General features: G+C 43.0%; 1 protein-coding gene across 1 annotated transcript; it reads left to right on the plus strand.

Annotated features, from left to right (window-relative positions):
* Positions 1-2785: 2785 nt before the first annotated feature.
* On the plus strand, positions 2786-24159 carry NAA30 (N-alpha-acetyltransferase 30, NatC catalytic subunit). Its single transcript, XM_021534643.1, has 5 exons — positions 2786-2823; positions 3121-4056; positions 11391-11514; positions 13533-13588; positions 20692-24159. Exons 2-5 carry the CDS (start codon positions 3124-3126, stop codon positions 20827-20829), a joined length of 1251 nt encoding a protein of 416 aa, XP_021390318.1. The 5' UTR covers positions 2786-2823; positions 3121-3123; the 3' UTR covers positions 20830-24159.
* The last annotated feature ends 1898 nt before the right edge of the window (positions 24160-26057 follow it).

Genomic DNA, 26057 nt, shown 5'->3' on the forward strand with positions numbered 1-26057 from the left:
AGCAGCTATATGGCAAGTGAGAGCAGAATTTGGGCCAGTCCTGCCCTGACATTTGTTTGCTCTTTCTGTTTAAATTACCCCAGGCCAGTGAACTTGTGCCAGAGGAATTCCATCGGGCCCACAAGGGTCCTTTGGTGCCTGATAACACACACACAAAAATAAAAATGAAACCTTTGAGCACAGTTTTGTATGTGAACAACTCTGTGAGGCAGAGAGAAGTGTTTAAAAACAGATCTGCAGAGCACAAAGCCAACATGGATAGAGACAAGATGAATTAACCTTTCTGAATCATAGAATAATCACAGAATGGCTTGGGTTGGAAGGGACCTTAAAAATAATTTTGTTCCAACCCCCTTGCCATTGACAGGGACACCTTCCACTAGATCAGGCTGCTCCAAAGCCCATCCAACATGGCCTAGGACACTTCCAGGGATGGGACAAAGGAGACTTGGAAAAGAATAAATAAATATAAAAGGATTCAGATATCAATTCCTTTCTCAAAATTTCAGTATTTCTATAAGTAATTACTTTGAATAAAAGCCTATAAATCCCTCAATTTCCAACAGGTCTTCTACTATTTTTCCACTTTACTTCAGCATTAAGCACTTAGTAAACAGGAGGCTGTAACCCCACACTATTTATTCTTCCTAACTAAAGAATCCTGTTAGGACATGTACAGCAGTTCTTGGTTTTTACTTTTAAGCCCAGACCTATCACTTCCTCGAAAACTAACTGTAGCAAACAAAAATGAGCAAGTCTTATGAGGGGCCTGAAAAGCTTCATGTGAGAAAAGGGAAAAAAACCCACAATTTCTCTACATTTTGAGGGGCCTTGTGTGCAATTAATATAATATTCACATCTAAAGGATTGTTTGTTGCTGCGGTATCCAGCAGCACTCTTAAAAGAATTTATTTGAGGCAGAAGAGCAGCAGAGATGGCTCGAGAGTCTTTCAGCCTTGCTGAGTTTCCACTGTTACCAGTCACACAACACAGCCCAAGGCTTATCCAGGCAGGAATGGCATCCCTCATGCAGCTTCTGGAAGGAAAAGCAACAATTCCTGCGCTCTAATCTGCAACAGAGTGTCACCAAAACACCTCTGGCTCCTGTCCCCAGACTAAACACAGCTGGGACTGTCCTTGTGGGCAGCGCCCGTGCCTGCTCAGGCTTGGGCTGGTCAAACAAAACCCAGAGCAGAGAGTGGCTGTCCCCTGTGCTGGGCACTGCTGAGGCCACACTGCCAGCCCTGGGTCCTGCAATTCAAGAAGGACATTTCGGGACTGGAACAAGTCCAGGGAAGGGTCTGGAGCACAAGTTTGATGAGGAGCAGCTGAGCGAGGAGACTCAGGGGGGACCTTGTGGCTCTGCACAGCTCCTGACAGGAGGGGACAGCCCCAGGTCGGGCTCTGCTCCCAGGGAACAGGGACAGGACAACAGGACATACTCTTCAGATGTGCCAGGGGATGGTTAGGTTGGATGCCAGGAAGAATTTCTTCATGTGAAGGGTGATTAGACATCGGAATGGACTGCCCAGGGATGTGGTGGATTCACCACCCCTGAAGGTGTTGAAAGCAATACACGAAGCCATTCCAGAGCATCCAGAGGCAGCCACAGGGATGGGGAAGGGTCTGCAGGGGCCTCATGAGGAGCAGCTGAGGACATTCGGTCTGTCCAGCCCGGAGCAGAGGCCAGACCTCAGCGCACCCAAAGCTCCCTCAGGAGAGCAGCACAGGGCAGGGGCTGAGGGAACGGCAGGGTTAGGCTGGATATCAGGAAAGGCTCATCCCCCAGAGGGAGCTGGGCACTGAACAGGCTCCCCAGGGAATGGGCACAGCCTGGCAGAAGTGGGAGCTGGGACAGCGCGCTGAGGCACAGGGAGGCATTGCTGGAGTGTCCCAGGGCCAGGCGGGGCACTCCATGACCCCTGCGGGTCCCGCCAGCTCCAGACACTGCGATGGATGTGTTGATGGATGTGCTCAGCTGTCACAGTGCACCCAGGACATGCCTTCCCCATTCCCAGGGACCCCTGTGCCTGGGATCGGATAAGCCTGGTCCCTTCCTTCCTGCTCTGACGGGGTTGATGGATGACATTTCTCCCTCTCTCAGCCCCTAAACTATTAGGTTAACCCAGAGACACAAGGCCTTGAGGGAAGGAACATCAGGAGATGGGCAAAGATTCCAAAAGAGGCTCTCACCCCGATGTAGTTGCCCAGCTCTTTATTCCATGAGGTCCAGGGGAAAGAGCTGGGGGAAAGAGAGCGAACAGGAAGGATCGTGGCTTTATCTAGGCTCTGGACAGGAGGGCTTCTCTGGCTCTCCGCCAACCCCGCTGGGGCAGGACGGAGGGGACCAGGCTGATCTTGACCAGTCCCAGGGGTCCCGGGGAATGGGGAAAGGCAGACTCTAGATAAGGCCATGCCCCTTCCTGTTCGCTCTCTCTCCCCCCTCATCTCATGCATTAAACAACTTGGAGAAACACATCGGGGAATTGGAGCCTCTTTTGTATCTTCGCCCATCTCCTGATCCGCCTTCCCTCAAGGCCCCGTATATCTGGGCTAGCCTACTAATCAGGGGAGGCTGAGAGGGGAGGACATCACTCAGCCATCGGCTGGGCAGCGGGACCTCAGCGGGCTTTGCCCACCCAGCTGGACCCGTCCCCTGTCCCCGCCCCGGCTCCCTCAGGGGCGCCGGGCCCGCCCCGCCGTCGCCAGGCGCCGCCGCCAAGGGAGGAAGTGTCGTAGCGGCCGACAGGAACTGGCCGCGGGTTTTACGGCGGCGGCGGCCGCGCTTGGCGGCGGCGGAGCGGGAGCTGCCCAGACGCGGCGGTGAGTGGCGGCGGCGGCGGCGGGACCCCGGGCCCCGAGCGCTCCGGGAACGGCCCCGCCCGCGGGGGCAGCGGGGCAGCCGCCAGAGGGGCCGGCGGGGCGGCGAGGCGCGGCCCGGGCACCGTGCGTGCCTTTGTTCGCGCCCCCCCCCCCGCTCCGTTCTCCCCGCCGAGCGCGGCCCGTCAGGCCGCCGCGCCTCCCTGCCTCCCTCCCCCTCACACCTTCCCGTCGCCCCCGTTGGGTTTGGCGCCCTCCTCCTCCTCGTCCCCGGTGAGTTTGTGTCGGTCTCTCCCGTAGGATATGGCCGAGGTACCGCCGGGGCCTAGCAGCGTCCTGTCCCCGCAGGGGGACACGCTCTCCCCCTTCCCCGGAGGAGGAGGAGGAGGAGGGGGGGCTGCTTCCTCCTCCTCCTCCTCTGCCGCCTCCTATGCCGCCGCCGCCGCCGCCTGCACCGGCGCCCAGGACGAGGAGGCCGAAGAGGAGGAGGAGGAGGAAGAGGAGGGACCCGCGGGCGGACGGGAGCAGCAGCAGCGAGGAGGAGGAGGAGAAGGCAGCGAGGGCGGCAAGGGGGGCCCGCAGCAGCACCGCCACCATCACCGCCACCACCACCACCCCCCGCACCACAACCACCAGCTCAACGGCCTCATCAGCCCCGAGCTGCGGCACCTGCGGGCCTCCCTCAAGGGCAAGATCCTCGCCTCGGAGGCAGGGGTGGCCCCCGAGGGGCTGGAGAACAAGCGAGCCAGCAAAACAATGGGCTCCGGACAGCAGCAGCCGTCGCCCCCCAGCGCAGCGCCCTGCTCGTCCCCCCACGCCAACCACCTCCCTCCCCAGGGAAGGACTGCACCCTCTCCTCCTCCTTCTCCCCCAGCTAAAGGGGACAGGAGCCAGCCTGCTGCCACCACCGCCACTGCTGCTGCTAAGACTGCAGCCCGCAATGGGCTGGCAGGAGAGACTGGCTTGGAGGAGGAAGAGCAGGAGGAGGGGGATGAAGGAGGGGAGGAGGAGGAGTCCCTGCAGCTACTCTCCGGGTCCTTAGCAGCAGCCTGCAGTTTGAAAGGCTCGGGAACGGACTGTCAGCCCGAGGAGGACCTAACGATACGATACGTCCAGTATGAGTCAGAGCTGCAGATGCCCGATATCATGAGACTGATCACCAAAGATCTGTCTGAACCCTACTCCATTTACACATACAGGTATTTTATCCACAACTGGCCACAACTTTGCTTTTTGGTAAGTGCTGGAGGGAGCAGGGAGGGCAGGAGGTGGGAGTGGTTTGGGGCTGGGGTGGAGAGGATGGACGGGTTGGCGTCTGTGGAAATACGTCTAATAATCTTTTTGTGGGTAAGGCCAGGCTTTTTTTGGAAATACCTGTCCCTTTATGACCCGTGCAGGTACAAGTAAAGCATGTGCCCGAAGTTCTACATTTGTTAACAAATGTTTTAAATGGTGGAGAAAGGGTTTGAGCACAGGGCTAGGATCCAGGAATTCAGGGCTTCTAATCTTGGTTTTGACATTGACTTTTGTGACCTTTGGTAGCTCATTTTATGATTCTGTCTCAGTTCCTGGGCTTGGATTTGAAAAAGAAAGTACTTAGTCCACTAATGCCTTGTAACTGCTAGCTAATTCTTGCACAACGGCTTTAAAACTGACTAAAGCAGGGCTGGCACATAAATGTTAAGTGATAGGTGGAGAGGCACTGTGAAAGGCTTAGTAGACTTTTTGATCTGTGAGCTTACTTTGACAAGGACAAGTCCAGCTGTGTTGCTTTTACAGGTGTGAGAGTGCTCGCAGCATGCAGGAATTCTCACCTTGGCTCCCTGCACTAACAATTTTTAGTGTTGTATTCTTCTTACTGCACTATTGAAAGGCTGGTCTAGCTGTCCCCCTGCCTTCCTAAATGTTTAGCACTTTTTGTGTCTCAGTTGCACACTTTGAGGATGACAGTGCATCCACAGGTAAATGAAAGTGAGTAGAAGTGTGTGCATAGCAAGAGCCTACTGTGCTTGATTTACTCATAGGAACACTCACAGCTGCAAAACAGAACGTTTAGGGAGTTTGTGGCACTTCCTTGCTAAAGAAGATAATAAATTCATCCCTCTTGATGTTTTAGTTAAGGCTGGGCACCTCTCTGAAAGGTCTGATTAAGCCAGAACCAAGACACCCTTCAGTCCAGGGGTATCTCTGAAATTCTGATAGAATATGAGCACAAGAGGTGAGGCTAAGGGAGTCCATCTGGCCTTCAACTTCCTGAATGGTCCTGGTTTAGGATCTGCCAGAATTTATAGCAGGATTGATATGATTTATAGGAGGATTTTCAGAACTGTGCTTCTAAAACCCTGCTGAGGGAGTACAGTAGGATTACAGGAAGTTGAGCAAAGCAAAATGTTGACCTTCTGCAACAAAACAGAATATGAAAACATTGGAGAGCATTGTTGGATGCAAAGTCATGTTTGACATTACAAGGATGCTGATCAGAGCACAGTGATGGTCAAACACTGAGCTCTTCCTGTGACTGATTTACCTCATACTGAGAGTAAAATGCTCAAGAATTATAAAAGTCCATCCTATGAGCATCAGGTGTAGCCCTGCTAATGCCAAGACAATGTTGGATACTCTGAGATCACAATTTGTTTAGACTTTCAGTCATTATGGGTTTGGTTGGGTTTTTTTGTTTGTTTTTGTCAGGGAATAACTGGAGAATTTTGTTTTGAGAAGAGCAGTGACAAGTTGTTTGACAGGGAACTAAAACAGATTATTTCTAATAAGTGCATCTAAAGAGTAAGATATCACTCAAGGAAGAGAAAACTTATTTTGTAGCGACAGCTTCATTTTTTGATAGCCCTGAAGAATCAACAAAACTTTTCTTAAGCTCGATATATTTGCCATTTTTTGAAAGGTGAAACGATGTAAAGTACATAAAAGCATAGAGAATAATATATGGCTGTGAACGTCTAAAGCCAGAAAATTGTTATCTGCTTAATAATTTGAAGGTCTTGCAGCATGCTGAGTCAAATTCATGTGTGGGGGGTTGGGGTTTATTGTGACTGGTTTTAATAGTTTTTGAGGCTTGTTTCTTAGATGTTGTCTTGAAAACTTTCTGTTCTATAAAATATAATTTGTTCCTGCAGTTAATGGATTCCTGAACTACTTCTCTCCAATAAATTACTTTAAAATACTTAGCTTCAGTCAGGGACTGCATATTTCAATTAGCAAGAAGTGTCAGGATGGTGAACATGAGGCTTAGTGCCTGATCTCATAGAATCATTTGATGTAATGCATTGTGGCCCTACACCCTTCTGGTTTCAGGTTTTGGCTGGGTTTTGAGTGTTTTGGGAAGAGGAGTTAGCTTGTGATTTGATTGTATTTGGAAAAAGATCTGTAATTCCTTTGCTGAATTTCACCATCACCATTTGAAAACTCTTCCAGAGCACATTCACCTGTCTTCTCTGTGCTGTCATGGCACCTTTCCTTTCCTCTCCCTGTGAGCTGAAAGGACTGACATCACTGAAATTTAAGATGGGATGTGTATTTTCCCTAAATAATCAGCACTTGTCTTTTCCTGGTGGTTTATTCGGTGAACCATCTAAAACATAATTTCCCTATTCTGACAACACAAAGCTAATTTCTGGGGACATTATTAACTTTATTGCATGGATCTGAAACTTGCTGACTTTTGGTTTGGCCTTCCCAAGTTGCTCTAAGGGCTGGTGCAGCCCAGGCTGATGCTTGTTTTCCCTTTCTCTTCAACTCCCTCTTCCTGCCTTGAGCCAGCCCCTGTGTTTCTGTGATTTTGGGAGCCAAGGTATCTCTCTGACCAGCATATAGTTGTAAATGTGTGTGTATTGAGCTGTTTTAGGGTGATGCTCTGTTGGTTTAGAGCTCCAAATCTATTCCTGTAGGATGTCCCATGCAAGAGAAGAGGCACAGCTGGAGGGAAGGCAGAGGCCAACCCTGACTGGTCAAGCAGTGACCAGAGTTTTTCAGAGTCAGACCACTTCCTAACTGTACACTCAAAGAAGAAGTTAATATTCCATTTCAAAAGGACCTAGAGATACTGGAAGTCTAAAACCCCTGTTAAATTCAGTATCTAATTTGTCCACCTAACTGTTATCCCGACTTTAGGGGTAGCAGCTTGGGCATAGTGCTCAGTGGATGTGACACTGAGGTGTCCCACTGCAACAAGTGGACTGTGGCAAAGTAATAACATTTTCTTGCATAAACTTGCAGTGGAAGGTGTCCCTGCCCATGGCAGGGGGTTGGAACTAGATGATCTGTAAGGTCTTTTCCAACCCAAACCATTCTGGGATTCTGTAAAAACTCCCACTGTCTGGTTCAACTCATGTTTTGCCTGTCTTCAGAGGAGCAGGTTTGCACTGTGTATGAGGTGTGGGTGCCCAGTAAATGCCTGGTTTTTATTTATTCTCAGAAGCTCTGTCAGCCCAGTTTCTCCTCAAATGATACCCACTCCTCTGTCAAAAAATGACAGGGGCAAGGGACATCTTGTGTTTTATGTGAAGTATTTTTAAGCTATGTTACATCTTTGTGTCCCCAGATGGATTGTAAATGCATTTTCGACGTTGTAGCTTTCTTTTAAAGTGGTTTTGTAGCTTCTAGTCTTAGCAGTGCTAAAGTTCTGAAGCTTTCATTTCAGACTGATAAATTAAATATTTCAGAAAATTGTTTTCAAAATCCTTTAGCGTGGGAGAGGTGAGCTTAGGAAACCTTGCTCTGTGCCAGAGTTTGGATAAGACAGAACATAATAAAAGCCTGAGTGTTGTAACCTCTCCTGTAATTCACTGTACCACTCAGCTGCCTTTTAAGAAAAATCTAGAAAATCTATGCTTTTATTGGGCTCTTAACTTTGCCACTAGCTATAGCAGCATTTATAATTTAAACTTTCACAAGTTTAAAAATAACCTATTAATTCCATGTAAGTGGTTTTAAATGTGTTGTAAATCCTAAATGACTGCAGTTAAGTCTTGTTTTATACTAATGCTTTGCATTTTTTAAAATTGGATTTGATTCAAGAGGCTTGGTGTGTTGAAATTAAGACTTGTAAGACATCATCCCTGTTCTTCAGTTGTGGAAAACCTGGGGCTTAAAGGAAGAACCAGAAAAGTTAGGAGGTTGTCTGAGAAGTCTTCCTTGCCTCGTGGCAGACGTAGGAAGAAGAAGTTTTGTAGGAGAATTTGCAAACTTTCTATTCCAGTTTGGTTTTAGGAGTGATCAGACTTTCAGACAGTCTCTCACCGTTGGTGGCTCTGTGAAGATTGAAGTCCCTGCAGCACCTGAGCAGGTGACAGCAGCCAGGGCAGTTATTCCAGGGGCTGTTCCTCACACAGGAGGGAATTGCTGCTGTCCAGGTTCATGGAGGGAAGCAGAGGGAGGTGGTGATTTGCCAGGTATTGGGGGGAGCTGTGGTTGAAGTGCCAGTGAGGTTAAAACCATTACCCTGGGTGTGTCCTCTAATGCCATTCGGTAACACGATCCTAAATGTGAGCCAGCTCCCACCCAGCTGTGTCTGGGATACTTTGGGATGGACTTCGGTGCAGGTGTGAGAGGAAAAGAGCAGTGCAGCAGTGCAGGTTCTGCTGTGTTTGAATTGCAAAATATTTCCCTTTTGGGGTTGGTTGGCTGTTTTGATCTCCTTTAAACAAAATTCACAGGATCTGGATATTAAATGCATACTCAGACTGTGGCTGACAGACATAATGCCATCTTTGATAATGAAATTAATACAAATTGATTAATTCTGTGAAAAGTAATGTTCTTGCTGATTTACAGACATTTCTCTACTAGCTCTTCCAGTATATTAAAATTGCATTTATTTTAAGCATTTAAACTTATTCATAGGAGCAAAAATGATGCAAATATTGGATTTGGATTGATGCATGTTAATCCTGCTACTAATAACTTAGTATTGGAGTAAATATGATAGTACTCTGTGGAGTTTATAATATGTAATAGTGACTTAGGCTGAATTCTGTTTTTAGAAAATCGCATGTTTGGAAGTACTCTGGTATACCTGAAAGGAAAATTTGGCTTCCTTTGGCCCATGGTTATCTTTTCCTAAATGATATTGTGTGGGAGCTACTTTTCCTTCCTCCTCACAACTCTCCCTGTTTCTGTCTGGGTCTTTTTTATTTCACACAGTTTAACTTTCTCCAGGAAATTAAACTGCAAGGTTTCACATCACAGGTTAGGTTCATTTCCAGCTTTAGATAAGGTTGGAAAGAAGGATAAAGGAGAGGAAAGGCAACAAAAGCCCCTCTAAATAAGGTGGAAATGCAGCACTCCCTTTGTGAGTGGAACAGCTGTAGATTAACTGCCAGACTTACCTGCCTAAAGACAGAGAAATAGATTTAAGGGTTTGGAGAACTGGTAACAGAGTCATTTTTCATTCAGCTCTTTGGCAGCAGTGGTAAAACCAGTGGGTATTTGATTCTTTGATCATTAAAACAAAATTCTTTGCTGTTCATTTAGCATTTTAAATATATGATTCATGAGTATAACTTCTGAAAAGTGCCCTGGACAAAAAAGAGTTCAGATATGAAGCATCTAGATTGTCACTACTCCTGAAGCATGTTAAATAAAATATATATATATATATATCTTAAAAATTCTCCAGATAACTGTTAGGATCAACAGTTTGCACATTTTCACTTCAGGGCAAAGCACAACTATAACATGCTAGTTTGTGGTGTGCTTTTTTTTTTAGTGAGGTATAAGATTACATCTAGGTAGTCTGCATAATTATAGCAATGTTCTGAGCAGTTTGTCTGATGATACTCTTTATTTAACTCCCTGCTTTTCTCAGGTCTGAGCCGAGATACAGAACTTGCCTTGAGCTAAAACTTTGCATGCACTGCTTGATTATGGGCACATCTCCTCTTTTCTGTGGAATAACCTGTGTTTTGGAACAAATGAAAGACTGCTTAGAGGCTCTGTGTTTCAGTCCAGTTAGATCATGCTGCAGTTTTTGTTTGTTATTTTAAAAACCACTTGTTAGATTGTTCTGGGTTGTTCTTGGATACTGCTGAAATGTGTTTTCCTGCCAAATAAAAACTTAGCAATAGTTATATTTGCTTCAGCTACATTAGGAATGGGGTTATAATCGTGCTGTATCATAGGGCTTTGGAACTGCAGCTTGTACTTTTTTTGGCTGCTTCATTTCACCTTTTCTGCAGCTCCTGGTTGACAGCTGACTTGGTTAATAACCCAGCATCGAGGTGAAGATGCTCAAAGATTTGCTTCTTTTTGGGGTGAAGAGACTGTGCCTGCAGTATGACCTGCAGGAAGGAATCCTCTGTCCATGGAGCTTTAGCTACAAGCTGTGCACAAGGGTTCAGGAGGCTGAGGTTATACCACAGACTTTGGAGCAGTGAGCTCTGGCTTCACAGGTGGCTGCTCTGAGGTCTGGCAGTGCTGGCTCTAGCAAGTCCTTTCATTTGACATGTCTTAGGGTTGTAAATTTGGATTTTCCACAGCTCTTGTGCCAGCACATGCTTGTGCCAATCATGTGCTGTAGTCCTGGTTTAGCTGCTGTGCTTGAGCCCAAGGCTGGTCCTCTCTGCAGGTCTGTCAAAGGCTGTGGATCCACTCACACACCCATATGTAAAATGAGGTTCTTTTTATCTCTGCCCATCTTTCCTGAGTGCACAGGAATTTGTTTTCCCCTTGGATGCTGTCCCACTCTGCAGCATTACTCAGTTCTACTGCTGCAGGTTATAATGTCATTAATCCCTTCTGCTGCCTTATCCTTCAATTAACATTACTTAGTTTTCCTTTCTTTCATGGTAAAATTTTGGTGAACACAGTGGGTGTGCAAGTGGTTTGATGAGTGTTTGGGGAGGAGTTGGGTCCTTTCCTTTTTGGGGTTTTTCTTAATATTTCAGAGTGCCTACATCTCCTTGACCACGGTTACTGTGACAATGCCACTGGGATTAACTGCCAGTGCAAAACTCTTAACAAACGAAATCTCCCAATAGTTAAAATGTATGAAATTAACTGTGCTTTTTTGTTTGTTCTCCGGGTGTCATATGACTGAAAACGACAGTGTCTAAAGATTAAATGCAGCAACACTTTTCTCTGATCCTCTGTGGCCTTGACATTAAAACCAGACAAAAATTAAGCATGTTATTTAGCACAGCCCTTGTACAAGAAAATTCAGATCACTATAAAACAGGAATGGACATTTTCCCTCTGTAGAAGCCCATATGAAAGGGTAATTTATGCCTTAACCTGGTCTTTTATTTATTTTCCCTTTTTAATCACATGTGTTCTTACCTGTAGACTTTGTGAAATGATAATGTGGTTCCCTCCAGGAATAATTTATTGGTTGTTAATTGTCCTGGAACTTTACTGGAATGTAATAAAGCAATTGAGTCTTTTAATCTTAGTAATACTTCTGGAGACGCTTTCAAAATTTATATTGTTACCTTTTCATAGCTGTATACAAACAAATTTTCTGGGCTCTTTCACTTGAAAAATGAACTGGTTTACTGCTTTTGGTAGCACTGTGGATCCCAAACTGAGAATTCCATCCATGTATGTTTGTCTTTAAGGCCATGGTAGGTGAGGAGTGTGTAGGTGCCATCGTCTGCAAGCTGGATATGCACAAAAAGATGTTCCGCAGAGGTTATATAGCCATGTTAGCAGTGGATTCCAAATACAGAAGAAAAGGAATTGGTAAGAATAGCCTTTTTTGTTCTTTCTTCCTTAAATCCTCCAGCTGGCATAACTGTAGCTGTCATAGAGATTTAAGCTGAACTGAACTTCAGGACGTGGTGCTTTGTGTGTCATCCTTGCCTTACTCAACCTCACAAGCTCCCCAGTGGCTTTTCTGATTTTGTTAAAATAACCTGAAATGCCCTGTGAGGTTCCCACCTGGGATCTGATAAGGCTAAAAAGAAAGGCAGGCAGCAGCCCCTTACCTTTGCCTCCACCACTGCCAAATAGCAGTGGGAACTGCTTTGTGGTTTTATGTGTGCCCTCACCGCTGTATTTCCACGTTGTGTTCAGGCTCCTTTTTTACAGTGAACTTATTTCCTGACTTCCACCTATAAATTATGCATATATTACCCATCAGGGAGAATGTATGGAGCTCATTATTGTATTAATCAGGGAAGAAAAATAGCTGTGTATTGTTACTTGAATGATTGAAATGCAGACCTGTTTTGTTGGGAAGGTACGTGGTAAAGAAATCACTCTTGGCAGGGAGTTTGGCCTTTCTCATTAATCAGTTTTGCCCTGGTGAAGGAATTTTCATTCTAACTCCTGTTAGCCAAGTTGGCTTAATTAAATATCTCTTCTTATGGAACTTAATTTTTTCATGCTGGTTATTGTGAAATTACATTATGTAAGGTATTTTTAACTAAATGTAGATGTCAGCTCCAAAGCTTAGAACTGTGCTTCACCACTCATCCACACTGAACAGCTCATGCTTCTGTGATTAAAGACAGAAAATTACTTGCAATCAAAAAATACAGTGATCCATTGCAGAACGTACCATTGTGTTTGCTTTCTTCCAGAAAAAAAACTTCCAAAAAAACACATTACCATGGCTGTTCAAGCACGTGCAGATTTTTTCTTTCCCCAGTGCAATTCAAAAGCCATTGTTGGTTTCTGTAGTGGAGCAGAGGAAGAGGATACTGAGAAATCACTGTCTCTCCTTTCCTTTTAGCTGAGTCATGAAGGAGTCTGCCATAATTTAATTGCAGGTGCTTGGATTCAGAAGTAAATAAGAGCTAATGCTGTTATTATGAAGATCACTGCAAGACTTTTCCCTCACTTTAGTCAGTTTGTTAAATTAGAATTACATACATAGAATTAATCTTTAAAGCCTTGCTTACTTTAGCATTATATATGTTGACTTTTTCCTATATTTGCCACCTTGCTGTTTCTCAAAATGTGCTGTTAATTTGAAGATCTGCTTTAAATGTAGAACAGTTTTATCATCACATTCAATGAAAATCTTTATTGATTAAAGTTTTGAGAATATTTTAAAACATTCTGTAGATTCCTTGGGGTTTTTTTTCCTTTTCCATAGCCTTCTTATGGAAGTGAGATTTATGCAATTTCACTGAACAGCAGTTTTTTCCACTAATAACTTTGAAATCAACTTTCAATTTCACCCCAATTCTACAGACAGGTAGGGATATTACATTTGTAGAACTGTTGTGAAATACATGAAAAATAATTATTAAAAAATTAAACTAATGCTTGACTGAGGGGAAGGGATGGGCTTCAAGAATATTATTAGATACTAGCAAAACCAAATGGGAATGAGCCATAAAAACAGTGGTTTCATAAGTTCTGTTTCTAATACCAGTATTTGTTTTAGTAAGAGGAAATTCCCATGGAAGATGAATGTCCTTCAAGTACATGCCAGCAGATTTTGACTTTAAATGCAAGAAAAAGGAATGAATCACATCTTGGAAGGCTATATTTAACACCATGTTGAGCATAGCAGCCAGTTTCTAATATCCTTGTGTTACAAGAATCTTGCACTTGAGCTGAGTCTCTGGATAACTTCACAGATTATTTTAGTGTTCAAACTTGAGACTGCAGCTTGACTGCAACTCCTTGTTTTTCTTTCCTCCCTCCTTTCCCCAGGTGTCATGTCATGTAGGTAGCACACATTAGTCATATATAAACTGGCATTTTTGTTTTGCACTGCAACTCTGACACTGAAATCTGTGTTTCAGGTACAAACTTGGTTAAGAAAGCTATTTATGCTATGGTTGAAGGAGATTGTGATGAGGTAAGATTTTATTATGAAAACTTTCATAATGTAAATGGTTTGCACTCTCTTGCATGTGGATTCATTTCACAGGTTTTTCTTCTACAGGACTTTTTTTAAGTGGGAAATAAGTTGGTAAGAAGCTCCTTTATAATAAAAGGGAAAACAACCTCTAAAAGAAGTATAGCACAAATAGGAGATGGACTTCCTAAAATTGTCCTAAGTGCTGAAGTTCAGCAATTTACCTTGTGAAGCTTCCTCAGTCTTCGCTCAGGCCCCTTTTTCCTGCAAGGGCCCCAGTGTGAGGTGGAGCTGAGCAGTGGGATGAGCATGTCCTGTGTGGCCCTGCCATCCCTTCAGAGTAGAGCCAGGCACAGAACAGCGTGTGCTGTGCTGCTGCAGAATGTGGATTTATCACAGCCACTCATCAGGCTGTTCTGACACTGCACAGAACAGGGCTGCAGTGGGTTAGCACAGCAACACAGACATGCAGGGGGAGTGACTGAACCACTGGCAAACTTCCCTGCCCTACAAGTTGTAACTCTTTCACCAGATTCAGGTCCTGCTTTGCTTTTTTTTAAGTATAAATATGTACATAAAGCAACTCTATTGTTATGTGCCTTGTTTAACTTGTGAGGAGCTCTTCCTGCATCCTTCCATCCATCCTCCTTGACCAGGTTATCTGTCCCTTTAACTTCCAGCTCCTTGGCACAGTGCAGTTGTTCCTGATATGTGAGCACTGTCATTTCAGTGTGTCATAGTTAATGAGCCTTTGATCTCTCTGTTATCTCACTTCAGCTGCTCCCTCAATTGTCTCACTGCTCCCTCAATTGTCCCACTGGCCCGTGGGGAAGTTTCTTATGCAGAGCTACAATTGGTGGCACAGGACTTTAGGCACACACTCCAGTTTATTTTTCCCCTTGTGTTTCTCTTCCTGCAGCATCCCTGCCTATGCTCTGCCTTCATTCATTGGGAGATTTATTCTTCCTCTCAGATCCCTTTCATGCCTCTGCTTGCTGCTGTCTTCTTCCCCCTCACCTTCTAATTTATGTTGTAGTTGGGCAGTACAGTGCAGTGTGTAATTCTTTTAAGTTCTTTATTTTGACTTCTTGCTTCTATCCTGGTTTCTAAAATGCTTTCCTCTAATCTCCTTTACTACTTGCCTACACTGAGCTAATCAAGAAGAGGTTGGTTGGTTTGTTCTCCCCACTATGGTTTTGAGTTGATTTCCCATTTCTAGACTAGCCAAGATTTTGGAAAAATTGGTAAATACTTGAGGATCAGGTTTATAGTGTTCATACCACAGCTGCAAAAGTTAGATGCAGAGAAGGGAAGTGAATTGCCCACTGGATTAGAACTGGATGTTTCTACTCAAGCTCTGAGTTGCAGTAATTACTGTGTAATTTCTGAGTGTCTGTGTGCTACTCCTCATGGAAATTCATTTCTAGATTGGGCTGTCTAACAGGTGACCTCTAACAGTAACCTCTTCTGTGTCAGTCTTCTTCCTCTACCTCTGTCATATTAATCCAAGATCCCTTTTTCCTATTTTTTTATCTCCATAAACATGAAATAAATGTGATAAGTGTTGCAGGTCTGCAGTGAGGTCTCATTAAGTCTTAGTCACAGTTTTCCTCTCTGGTTCTGTGTAAATGCCAGGGGGCAGAGGGCATTTCTCAGATTCTGTCTATTCAAAGGCACTACAGTTCAGATTCCTTTGTGTGTGCTGGATGGGGGCAGCCATGGTTTTGGAACTGCTGTTTGTAGAATGATGATTCCAAACTCATCCTCTGCTTTTTGGGGGCTTTTGCACAAGCTGAGTCTTGTGCTGGCACTAAATTTTGAACTGGGAGCCCTTTAGGGAGCATGGAATAGAAGCAGTGTATTTTACTGATTATTTTTCTGATCAACTGAGGCACACCCACACTTATTTTTGTGTATGTTGTTCTTTAACACATGCAGGTTATCCACAACCAAACTTGTTTTCATGTTTGTTATTTTTTTTCCCTTTGCCACCAAGTAGGGTTCTTCCACATATGCAAAATGGTGTAAAATAAGGATGTTGGTTACTTGTACTATGTGGTGGAGTGCTGATTTTTCAGTCAGACCAGAATCTGAGAAATCTAACTAGGCACCCATAGAAAGCTCTGCCCAACTCTTGGGTCTCACCAGTTTTCACAGCAGTTGTCAGGAGATCAGTTTCTGGTTAATTGGTGCTTAAAGCTCATCAAATACAAAGTAGTGCATCACAATAATTTGGCTGTTTGAGGCATAGAAATAGTTTAATCATCCCTGCAGCTCTTAAAGTATTTTTCTACATCTTTTACTAAAATCAGAATCCTGATGAAAATAAAAAGATACTGGTTTCTGAGATAAGATGGAGTGCAATTAAAAACAAAATGCTATTTTCTGAAACTTGCTTGGAATAGGATTAAAAACATGAATATGCAGCTGTGGGTGTCGTGAAAAATTTCCAAAGGCTGCTTGGAAACTCTTCCCTTCAATCTAATTATGGAAAAGATGCAGTAAATAGACTTAATTTTAACAATTTGTGGCATATAATCTGATAAATGCCTCACTTTGTGTTGCTTCTGAAAGTATTTCAGATTTGGCTTTGGAGGTACCAGGGTTGAGTCCTGAAAAACAAAGGATTAATACAACACCACAGATGAAAATCTTGACAAATCACAGCTGATAGGTGGCATTTCAAAGCCTGCTGCAACATTCTGGTGTTTAAGGACATTTTTTTCCCCTGTAGGCTGTTTTAGTGGGAATAAACCAAGGCAGGCCTATGGAAAGAGTTGTTTACAGTGGTCAGCACCCTGCCTGAGAGGCAGCTTGTGCTGGGTGCAGTCTCTTCCTCAGGGGTGGGGAGGATTTTCTCTGGGAAAGCTGTGGAGTAAGTGAGGAGGTGAATTGAGTGGAATGGAATCTGTGTGCAGGGGAGGAGCTGGCCATGGAGCTGGCCATGGCCTACATGAGAATAGAAACCAGGGAAGTGATCTGCTGTTGGGGGTGGGTGCTTGAGCCAGAAATAACCTTCAGGCCTGGAGAAAGTACTCACACAGCAGCTTCCAGCTGGAGTGTCTGCATATAACATTACAAAACTTAGGCATCTCTGATTTCTATTTGGTTTTTTTACCTTTGTGACTTTCTCAGGTATTTGATCGTGGATTCAGATATTTGGGGTAGTGAACTGTACTGAGCTGAGTTTCCAGTGGGTCACAGTGATTTAGGATAACTATGGGCTGGTTGCATAGAAAAGGTGAACTATGGAAATTAATTTAAATGACACACCCATTAGTGTGGTCAAAAACCCCACACTAAATCACCCAGAAGTTCCAATGGGAAGTCCCATGAGAATCTGTGGTTCCTTTTCATGTTCTACATTTTTGCTTAAAAAAAGTTTTTCAAGTCCCATTTACTGGAGTCTTATTGTCATTAGTTACCATTACACTTCTTATTACTGAAATATTATATTATTTCAGTAATAGAAGTGAATGGATTGTATGCAGATTCCTCAGTCATTTGTTACAGATGAAAAACCTGCATATGAACAACTCCTCCTTTCTAATTGTAATTAAGGGATGTAACAGTTCCACAGGATGGTCTTCAGCTACAGAGTTTTGGGAAATTGCTTGCCAGCAAAAACAGTGCAAAAAGCAGCCAGACACCCACCTCGCTGCAGTCAGCACATGCTTTTCTTTTTTAAACTGGAAGAAAAATACTTCCAAAACTTTGGAGCTGAAAGTAGAACTATTCACCTTCTGTAACAAATGACTGAAGAATCTGCATACAATCCATTCACTTCATATTACTGAAATAATACAGTATTTGAGTAATAAGAAGTGAATAAATTGGTAACTAATGGTAACTAATGACAATAAGACTCCAGTAAATGGGACTTGAAAAACTTTTTTTAAGCAAAAATGTAGAACATGAAAAGGAACCACAGATTCTCATGGGACTTCCCATTGGAACTTCTGGGTGATTTAGTGTGGGGTTTTTGACCACACTAATGGGTGTGTCATTTTAGTTCAGCACCACACTAGTAAAAATGAAATGTGTATTTTTATGGAATCCTATTTGAAATCATTACATTACTGATATTTTTAGTTTCTCCTTAGTCTACAAAACATAAAAAGTATGAACTTTAGATTTTGGGTAGTGCCTGTCTTTAAAAGCTAAGGCAGTTAAATTGATTAAGGACACTGGACAGGCCCTCATAACTTGAGTCTGATGACCTGTCAGACTTTAAAGTAAGAATAGCAACCTCCTCTGAGTGCTGAGAGGACTTTTTTAATTTTATTTGGCTGTATTCATTCTATGACTTGGGTTTTAAACTTGAGTTTTGGAGTTTGAGCTGAAGAAGCAAGAAGGCTTGACCACTCCAGTTGGCTTCAGTTCAGGAATAAATTAACAAGGAACAAGGAACATTGCACTCCGCTCTTAATATAGAAATCTTTTTGCTTCTAAACCTAGTTAATATTAGAGTTGAGCTAAAATGTTCAGTTTATTAAATGTAAGATAAAAGAGAATGTCACAACCTTCAGAAAGTTGCAGCTTGAGCAGCAAATGCTGTTAAATTTCATCAGAGCTTTGCTGCCCTTCGGGGGGATGTTGCTGTATTATCAGAGGATTTAACAGGCATATGTGTACAACAAAATTGTCCCAGAAGAGCAGAAATAAATGTAACAATTGAAGGTTTGGAGCTTGATTGAAAATCTCACACAGGAAGAGATACATTCTTCACTGAAGGAAGCTAATGAAATTGAATAAAATATGCCTGTGTTTCCTTTTCAGATAACAGAAACATGTCTTCAGCTGCAATATGTTGAGATCAGGGAATTACTTTTCATTGTGCTAAGACTTCCTTAGAAATACCAGAGCAAATCTCTTGCATTTGCTTTCAAGATGAGCATGCACTCAGGTAGTGGGATTCGAACAAACCTGTATTTCAACATTTAACCACTCCCTTCAGCTCAATCACCTGCAGTGCTGGAAGTGTTTTAGCATTGCCAGGTGTTGGTGCTTGCAGTTGAACAGAGTTGTTACATCACTCTGCCAGGTTACTGAACCATTGAGAGAGTGAATGCCCTTGGTAGCTGAGAGTTCAAATAAATAATCCTCTGCACAGGTCAGATTCCTTCTTTGGCTTCAATGTTTTGTTTAAATTGGAGTTAAGGAGTTGTACAATGTGTAGAAAACAGCCCTCTCCAGCTAAATGATGGTGCTTCCATAATTTCTTACAGATTAATAGTTACCCATTTTAATGGATGAAGGATGTTAGGAGTGCTCCATCAGCCCACAGGACTTGCTAGTAATGTTCTGGGAAGTGCCAAACAGAGAAATTCAATCTCTTATTCTTGTCACAAAACTAAGAATTGAATTAGGTTGTCTTAAGCGTGCAGCTTCAAAACTGCCATGCTGTAATTTAAGAACTCTGATGATTAATATTTCAATGTGTGACTCTTTCTTTCTTTCTGTAAAACTGTTTCCAAGTCTTATATTTTTCATTGGGTTGTTATCCTCAGCTTCACTGTTGTTTTAACATCCTTACACTGAGAAACACAGGTGGAATTGCCCATTGGAATGTGGCAGCCAGTGGTTAGACTGGTCACCTCCAATAAGATTTAAAAATCCTTTTAATGTATATATTTGACTCAAGTTTCAGGCCGCTCTAGCCACTGGCTGCCTCCCCCTTTCACACTGACCTAGCCACTCTTCAGACTGCAGAAAACAAACCCTGTGGAGAGAAAAAGGAAACGTTTTCTGCCAGGTGGCTTTGGAAGGAGCTCAGGAACCAGCCTTGAGAGCTGGCAGGAGAGGCCAGGGAAAAGGGAGTGGGAGTGTGTGCCTGAAGGAAGGGAGGCCACAGAAGCCATAAAATAGATGGACTTTACTGTTCTACAAATCCAGGCTGGTATTTTGGTCCTGTATTTTCATTCTATGGTCTTTCTATGGTGACCTTCAGCTGCTGTTTAATACATGTCCACTGTCAGGGGGTGTGTAGAGACCAGGCTTTGTTAGTTGAGCCTGTGGTCTTGCTAACAGCAGAACCTTAAATAATTGAGTTGGACACCAGACAAGAGGAAGAATTAGGTTTTATTATGTGGAGGTGATGCAGGGCTTGTCAGTTATGGCAGAGCTCTGGTCAGTGCATGTGGAGAAAAGAGAAACAATTCTGAAAAATTCTGAAGTTTTGTGATTAATGTCTTGTTAAGGCCAGAATAGTTTGGGGTTTTTTTGCCTGTGCTTGACAATTCTGAGGCAATTTTGACTCTTAATTTGGACCACTCTTGGGCTTGGGTTTGGTCTGAGTTATTTCTGACAGGTCTTTCTGCAACTGGGATCTTACCAACAAAGGGGGAAAAATATGGAAAACTCTCTTTTATCTTCTGGTGTGCACTGTGATTTGGATTTAGGGTATTTGCTGATACCCAAGCTGGATCAGGCTTGGAGCAACCCAGGATATTGGAAAGTGTCCCTCCATGGCAGGAGAATGAACTGGATGATCTTGAAGGTGCCTTCCAACCCAGACCACACTATGATTCTTGTGTTGAGCACAAATATTGACTGCAAATGTTGGGTCTGACAGTTGGTATCAATTCAAAGCTTTTATCTACATCTATCTGCAAGGAATCAGGGGTCAAAGATAATAAATCATTAAATCCTCATGTGCCAAGCTCTTGTGACATGCAGAAGTACAGTTACTCATTCAAAGTATGTTTTGGACCCTAACCTGTCTGGTAGCTTGGGTTTTGGGGGAGGATGTTGGGAGACAGAGGATGTTTGGGATTTGTTTGTTGATGTGTTTTTTACCATTGTTACAAGGTGGTGAATTGAAATACTGTTTACAGCCAATAACTAAAATCTTGAATATTGTTTACAATTACAGTTGTGGATGAACTGCTATATTATGTTTTTTTTAATGTGGGAATGGATGCTTAATGTGGAAATATTGCTTAATTAAGTAAAGATAAGAAGAAATTAATTCCATGCATTGCTAACAAGCATACCTTTAAATAAAACCTTGGGAATTGGTTCAGCAATCGTGTATTGCAACTGCCGACTAACGCGACACGCTTTTTTTTTTTCTTTCTTTTTATTTCTTTTCTCCCTTAAAGGTTGTATTGGAAACAGAAATCACAAATAAGTCTGCTTTGAAACTTTATGAAAACCTTGGTTTTGTGCGAGACAAGAGGCTGTTCAGATACTATTTAAATGGAGTGGATGCACTGCGTCTGAAACTGTGGCTGCGTTAGGAGACCCCATCCCAGCCAGCAAGCGACGTCCCAGCAGCGCAGAGTTGTCCTTTGCATGCAATGCAATTTGTCCCAAATTGCTTTGCAAGGTGGACTTTAGTACTTTCCATGCAGCTCTTAAACCTGTCAGTGTCCCATTGAGTGTCGCACACATTCGTTGCACTTTGGCATGGCGCATTTGTTCCGAATTAAAGCCGATTGTCTCAGACTCCGAGTCCTTTTGGTACCAGCCAGATGTGCCAGGTGATAGCCAAGATATGTTCATTCATTTGCAAGTCTGCTGACTCTTTAGGACATCCACACACTTGAACGTTTGATCAGAGAAAGCCTGGATGGGAACGCCGCTTTTGGTTCCCGAAAATTCAAAATAAAGCCAATGTAGATTGTAAAATTCTATAAGTATACTAACATTTCATACAAAAAATTGCCATAGTTTTCTGGGGAAGAAGAAGAAGAAAAAGAAAAAAAAAGGCTTCAATTTTAGGTTTTATTTTTCAATATTGAATTTTTCCATTCTTAAATATTGGTACCTCAGTGATTAGTGAATGAAAAAATGTATTGTAGGGTGGGGTGTGTGTTACAACGAGTAACCATTAAATTGCGTCTGCCAGTGCCTGTATAGATAAGTATATTTGTCTTCACCTCTAAGTTTGGAGTGCATGCTTTTATTCTTTTACTTTCTTCAGTTGTCTTTGCAAGGAAAAAAAAAATCTGCTTTTATTTAAATTCTGGATTTGATAATAAATTATTTCAGATTTTTATAATTCGGATAGTTCTCCCAAACAAGGGTTTGGAAGGCCCTTCTTACAGCAAGAAGTGTAAGCTATTTTTGAAAACCTTGAGTAGCTGCTAAAAGAACCTGGTGGCACCAGTGAATCTCTGCTGGGTTTGGATGCACTTTTGTCATTAAAAGAGTGAGGGACTTCTTTTAAAAGAAGATATAGAGAATTAATGTAAATTGGTATGATTTTTATTTAATCAAAATTATTGCTAGAAGCTCTGAGAAACAGCTATTTTAAGATAGTTGGAACGATTTTTTTTCAGATTCAGATTGCTTTGCTTCAGTGTTCTAAAATGCTTCAATCTTTGGTTCTTGGTCTTGGAAGTGAATTTCAAGATTTATCGTACTCATTTTCAGCTGGTCTAATTTTCTCAACTTACATGAGCTAAATTATTGGGGAATTTTTTCCCCTCTAAAATCAAAGCAGCGGGGAAGGAATTCTGTCTCTCTTTCTTGCATTGTCTTGCTCTGTTTTTTTTCTTTCTTTCTTTAATTTGGCTTACATAGGTTTTACCAATACCCATCAATTTTTTCAGCAATGACAGCGTCGAGGCTTTCTTGTTCCGTGTGATTCCATAGCCCAGGTCTGTGAATCAGTTGGGTTGAGTTTTTTTTGTGGGTTTGTTTGTTTGTTTTGTGGGGGGCTTTTTGTTTGGTTTTTTTCTTTTGTTTTGGTTTTTTGGGGGGGTTTTGGTTTTTTTGTTTTGTTTTGTTTTGTTTTCTGAAAGACAAAAATAAAGGTATTAGGTGACTTGTGGAAGCACCTCTAAAATCACAGATCTCAAAATATTCAGAGTTGGAAGGGACCCACCAGGATCAAGTCCAGCTCTGAGGTCAATGGTCCTTACAGGGATCAAAAGGATGAACTCATGGAATCGAGCAAATTCTTCAGATTTGCCTTACTACACTTTTTTTTCCCTTTATAGGGTTTGATTTGAGTTGTGGGGTTGGTTTTGGGGTTTTTTTGTTTGTTTGTTTGTTTTCATTTTTACTAATTACTGTACACTAAAAACAAAACCAACCAAACCCCTACCTCCAGTATCATTTGGAAAAGAGCCCTGTGCAGGAAAACTGGATTTGAGCAAAGCCGCCTTTTGCACAGACCAATCGCACATGGTGATGGAGTTTCGTACCATGTACAAATCATGAGTTGTATTTGAAAATAAAGATTTTTAATGGAAGTTGGCCCTGCTGAGTTTTCTGCTTGCAGAGACCATCTGTGCTGTCAAGGGGATCTGTTCCCCTCAGTAAAGAAAACTCATTAAAAGGGTGCCCAAGACAAAATGTTGGGAGTGGGGTCTGTTACTCCCAGGACATGCTGGAGCTCAGCCTAAAGTTTGTGTGCAGCCACTGCTGCCTTGTGACACCATAAAACCTCTCGTTACCCTGCTCTCTCAGGGCTGCCAGTTTTTCTGGGTGGCTTTTCAGCAGTTTTGGTCAGTGTTGAGATTTCAAGTGTTGGTAGCAAATCCCTTGAGGCACGTTTCCCTCAGCTGTGGTCCAGGGACTGCCCTGGAGCTGCATCAGGGAGGTTTCAGACCTTGCAAGCAGCTGTTGGGCTTGATTCACAAACTGCAAACTGGGCTGCCTTGTGTGTCTTGCTGGGGTTTCAGTGTGCAAAGCCAGACAGGCAAGTTTTCTATTGGTTAATATTTAAGCCGTGGGTGTCTTCAGATTCAAAAGCCAACTGGCAAGTGAGCTGAAATCCCTCCTCACTGCCAAAAAACATCCCTTTGGAGCAAACTTCAAATACAATTCTGGTTGGTTATTGTAAGAAGTGGTTGCTGCCGTGCCTGTGTTGAAAATACAGAGCAAAATAGGTGTAGATCTCTTTTTTTGTTTTTCAAAGAGCATGTGGCCTGAAAGGTTCTGCCGTGGCTGCTGTGTCACAGGGTTCACTGCAGGAGACACTGAGCTGCATGTGCTGGGTCCTATCAAACAGATTTGTTCTCTGTGCTGCTTGGGATTAGGAAATCAGGTGGGAAGCCTTGAATTTGCATAGGTTTTCAAAAGGAATCTAGCAAGGAAAGGTTGGTTATTTCTCCTGTCTGTTGCTAAACACAGTTCTCTCCCCCTCGCCTTTTTTGCATTGACAAATCTAACTAAAGAGTTGATGGCTTTTATATTTAAATTTACCCAAATGTTGCTACTGGCTGACATGTCGGTCTGGATGTTTGCATTCATTATGTTGTTTTTTAAGAAATTATCAGGTTCATCACCTTCAAGGCATCATCAGATTGGTGTTGCAGAGTATGTCAGACTTTTTCAGGGCACTGCAAGACATTGCTACAACTCAGTGCTGTGTTGAAAAAACTTCAGGTCTTGTATAAACATTACAACCTATGTTGGAGTTCAGGTATCAGGTGGGCATCTAAGAAAATAGCAAGTGTATCTCAAAATACTGGACTGCTGTTTCGAGTGGATTATATTCTTCTGTCCCTTTATCCTTTTTGATGAGAACAAAACCAGTGGGGTTACGAAATGTACAAGTTGTCTAAATACAATGCAGTCAAATAAATGGTTACGTTGTTTATCTATTTCCTTTTCAACGGGAATGTTCCAATGGTTGTTTTGCTTTGTCTACAAAATACAAATACACACTTGCTCAAGGCCAGGCTGGATGGGGCTTGGAGCAACCTGGACCAGTGGAAGGTGCCCCTGCCCATGGCAAGGGGTGGCCTTGAAGGTCTCTTCCAACCCAAACCATTCTGGGATTCTCTGAAAAAGAAACAGTGGGAAAATTTTTACAAGAGAGAACTGTCTATCATGTCTTGGTTTAAAAACTGCCATGCCTGTGTCAGGGGCATCTTGAATATCATTTTCCTGAGCAGTGTCACAGCTGAACTGAAATGGGTCCTTTTTTATGGTTGTTAAGTCATGGCTAACACAGACACTGGATTTTCCTGGAAGGTAAGGAGGGGGTTTATTATATTGGTTGCAGGTAAGCAAGAATTGAGAGCTGCTTGCAGCCCTTGCAATGCTGACAACTCTTTAAAGCACACAGAGGAGTCCTGTGTGTACTTGGGAAAAATGTACTTTTAAAATCCTCTCCAAGTACTTTCCATGTACTTTGAGCTTTATTCCCTCTAACATTTTGTCCAGGCTCCTAAAAACCTGGGAATTTGCCAGCAGTTGTGGCTGTGTGTGGTGTGCAGGTGACTGAAGGCTCTGACCAACCTGCCAGAGACTGCTGCTCATCTGCCAGGAGCTCCAAGGCTTTTCTCCTTCCAGTTTGTTTCATGATTCCTTACAGCTCCCAGTACCCGAAGAGGAGCTTTTTTACAAGGGCATGGAGTGACAGGACAAGGGGGAATGGCTTCGGACTGACAGAGGGTGGATTTAGGTTGGAGATGAGGAAAACATTCTTGACTGAGGGTGGTGAAGCCCTGGCACAGGGTGCCCAGAGCAGCTGTGGCTGCCCCTGGATCCCTGGCAGTGTCCAAGGCCAGGCTGGACAGGGCTGGGAGCAGCCTGGGACAGTGGAAGGTGTCCCTGCCATGGCAGAAGGTGGAAAGAGATGGTCCCTCCCTTCCATAATTCTGTTATTCCACTGAATGATTCTCCAGCCCTTGCAGGTGGCTGGAGTATGTAACCTCCAGGTGGGAGACACGGATTTTAAATTCCAGCTCTGCATCCACCACAGGTTTCATCCTGGATTTAAGAAATTATCTATCACAATCAAAACTGAACCCAGAGAGCATCAGCAAAAAAATGTCCTAAACGGCTTCTTAACTTCTCTGAGACGTGTTTTCCTATTTTGTGCACCAGCTATTGCCTTGATTTGGGGCATTTTCTTAAAAAAAAAAAGAAAGAAAAAGCAGGAAAGGAAAATTACTTTCTGCTGAAGTGAATGCTTCTCTCCAGGTGTCGAAGACTGAGAGAAGGTGACAAAGAGGAGGTAGAGGCCAAAGATTGAATACAGGAGCTTAATAACAACTGGTTTTCCACTTTCCATCTGTAACAAAATGCCACCTGCTGCTCTCTTTTTATTTTTTTGTTTGTAAAATACTGGTTAAGAAGAAAGTTAAAAAAGTAGGTGACTGAGCAGCATTGCTAAAGCAAGAAAGATTAATGCAAAGCTGAAGTTACTACTTGTATATTATAGACTCAGACTGAGTTGGAAGGGACCCATAGGGATTGTAGCCGAGCTCCTGGGAAAAAAAAAAATAATAAATAGAATAGAATAGAAATTATATTTGTTATACTACATCTATTACAATTATATTTTAGTTCTGTTATATATTAATTATGTTTATTATATTCTCTTTATTATATTAGCTATGGAACCCCTTCCAGACAGTACCTTGAAAATCCCTGCCCACATGAACACTCTCCTTTCCAGAGTAATTTAGAGCACACAGTTAATTGAATCCTCTGGTGTTGCCACGGCTCCCTCCCGAGGGATGGAAAAGGCTCTTAGTCTAAATCAAAATTAGTCTTTAATATC

This window comes from Lonchura striata, chromosome 6 (genome assembly GCF_046129695.1).
Source record: "Lonchura striata isolate bLonStr1 chromosome 6, bLonStr1.mat, whole genome shotgun sequence".
NCBI lineage: Eukaryota > Metazoa > Chordata > Aves > Passeriformes > Estrildidae > Lonchura > Lonchura striata.

Bases quoted from the DNA above. Each gene is read 5' to 3' on its own strand.
- NAA30 (XM_021534643.1), top strand. From the start codon at position 3,124: ATGGCCGAGGTACCGCCGGGGCCTAGCAGCGTCCTGTCCCCGCAGGGG. The intron at 11,515-13,532 runs GTAAGAATAGCC...TCTGTGTTTCAG, and splicing joins ATACAGAAGAAAAGGAATTG to GTACAAACTTGGTTAAGAAA. The intron at 13,589-20,691 runs GTAAGATTTTAT...TCTCCCTTAAAG, and splicing joins TTGAAGGAGATTGTGATGAG to GTTGTATTGGAAACAGAAAT.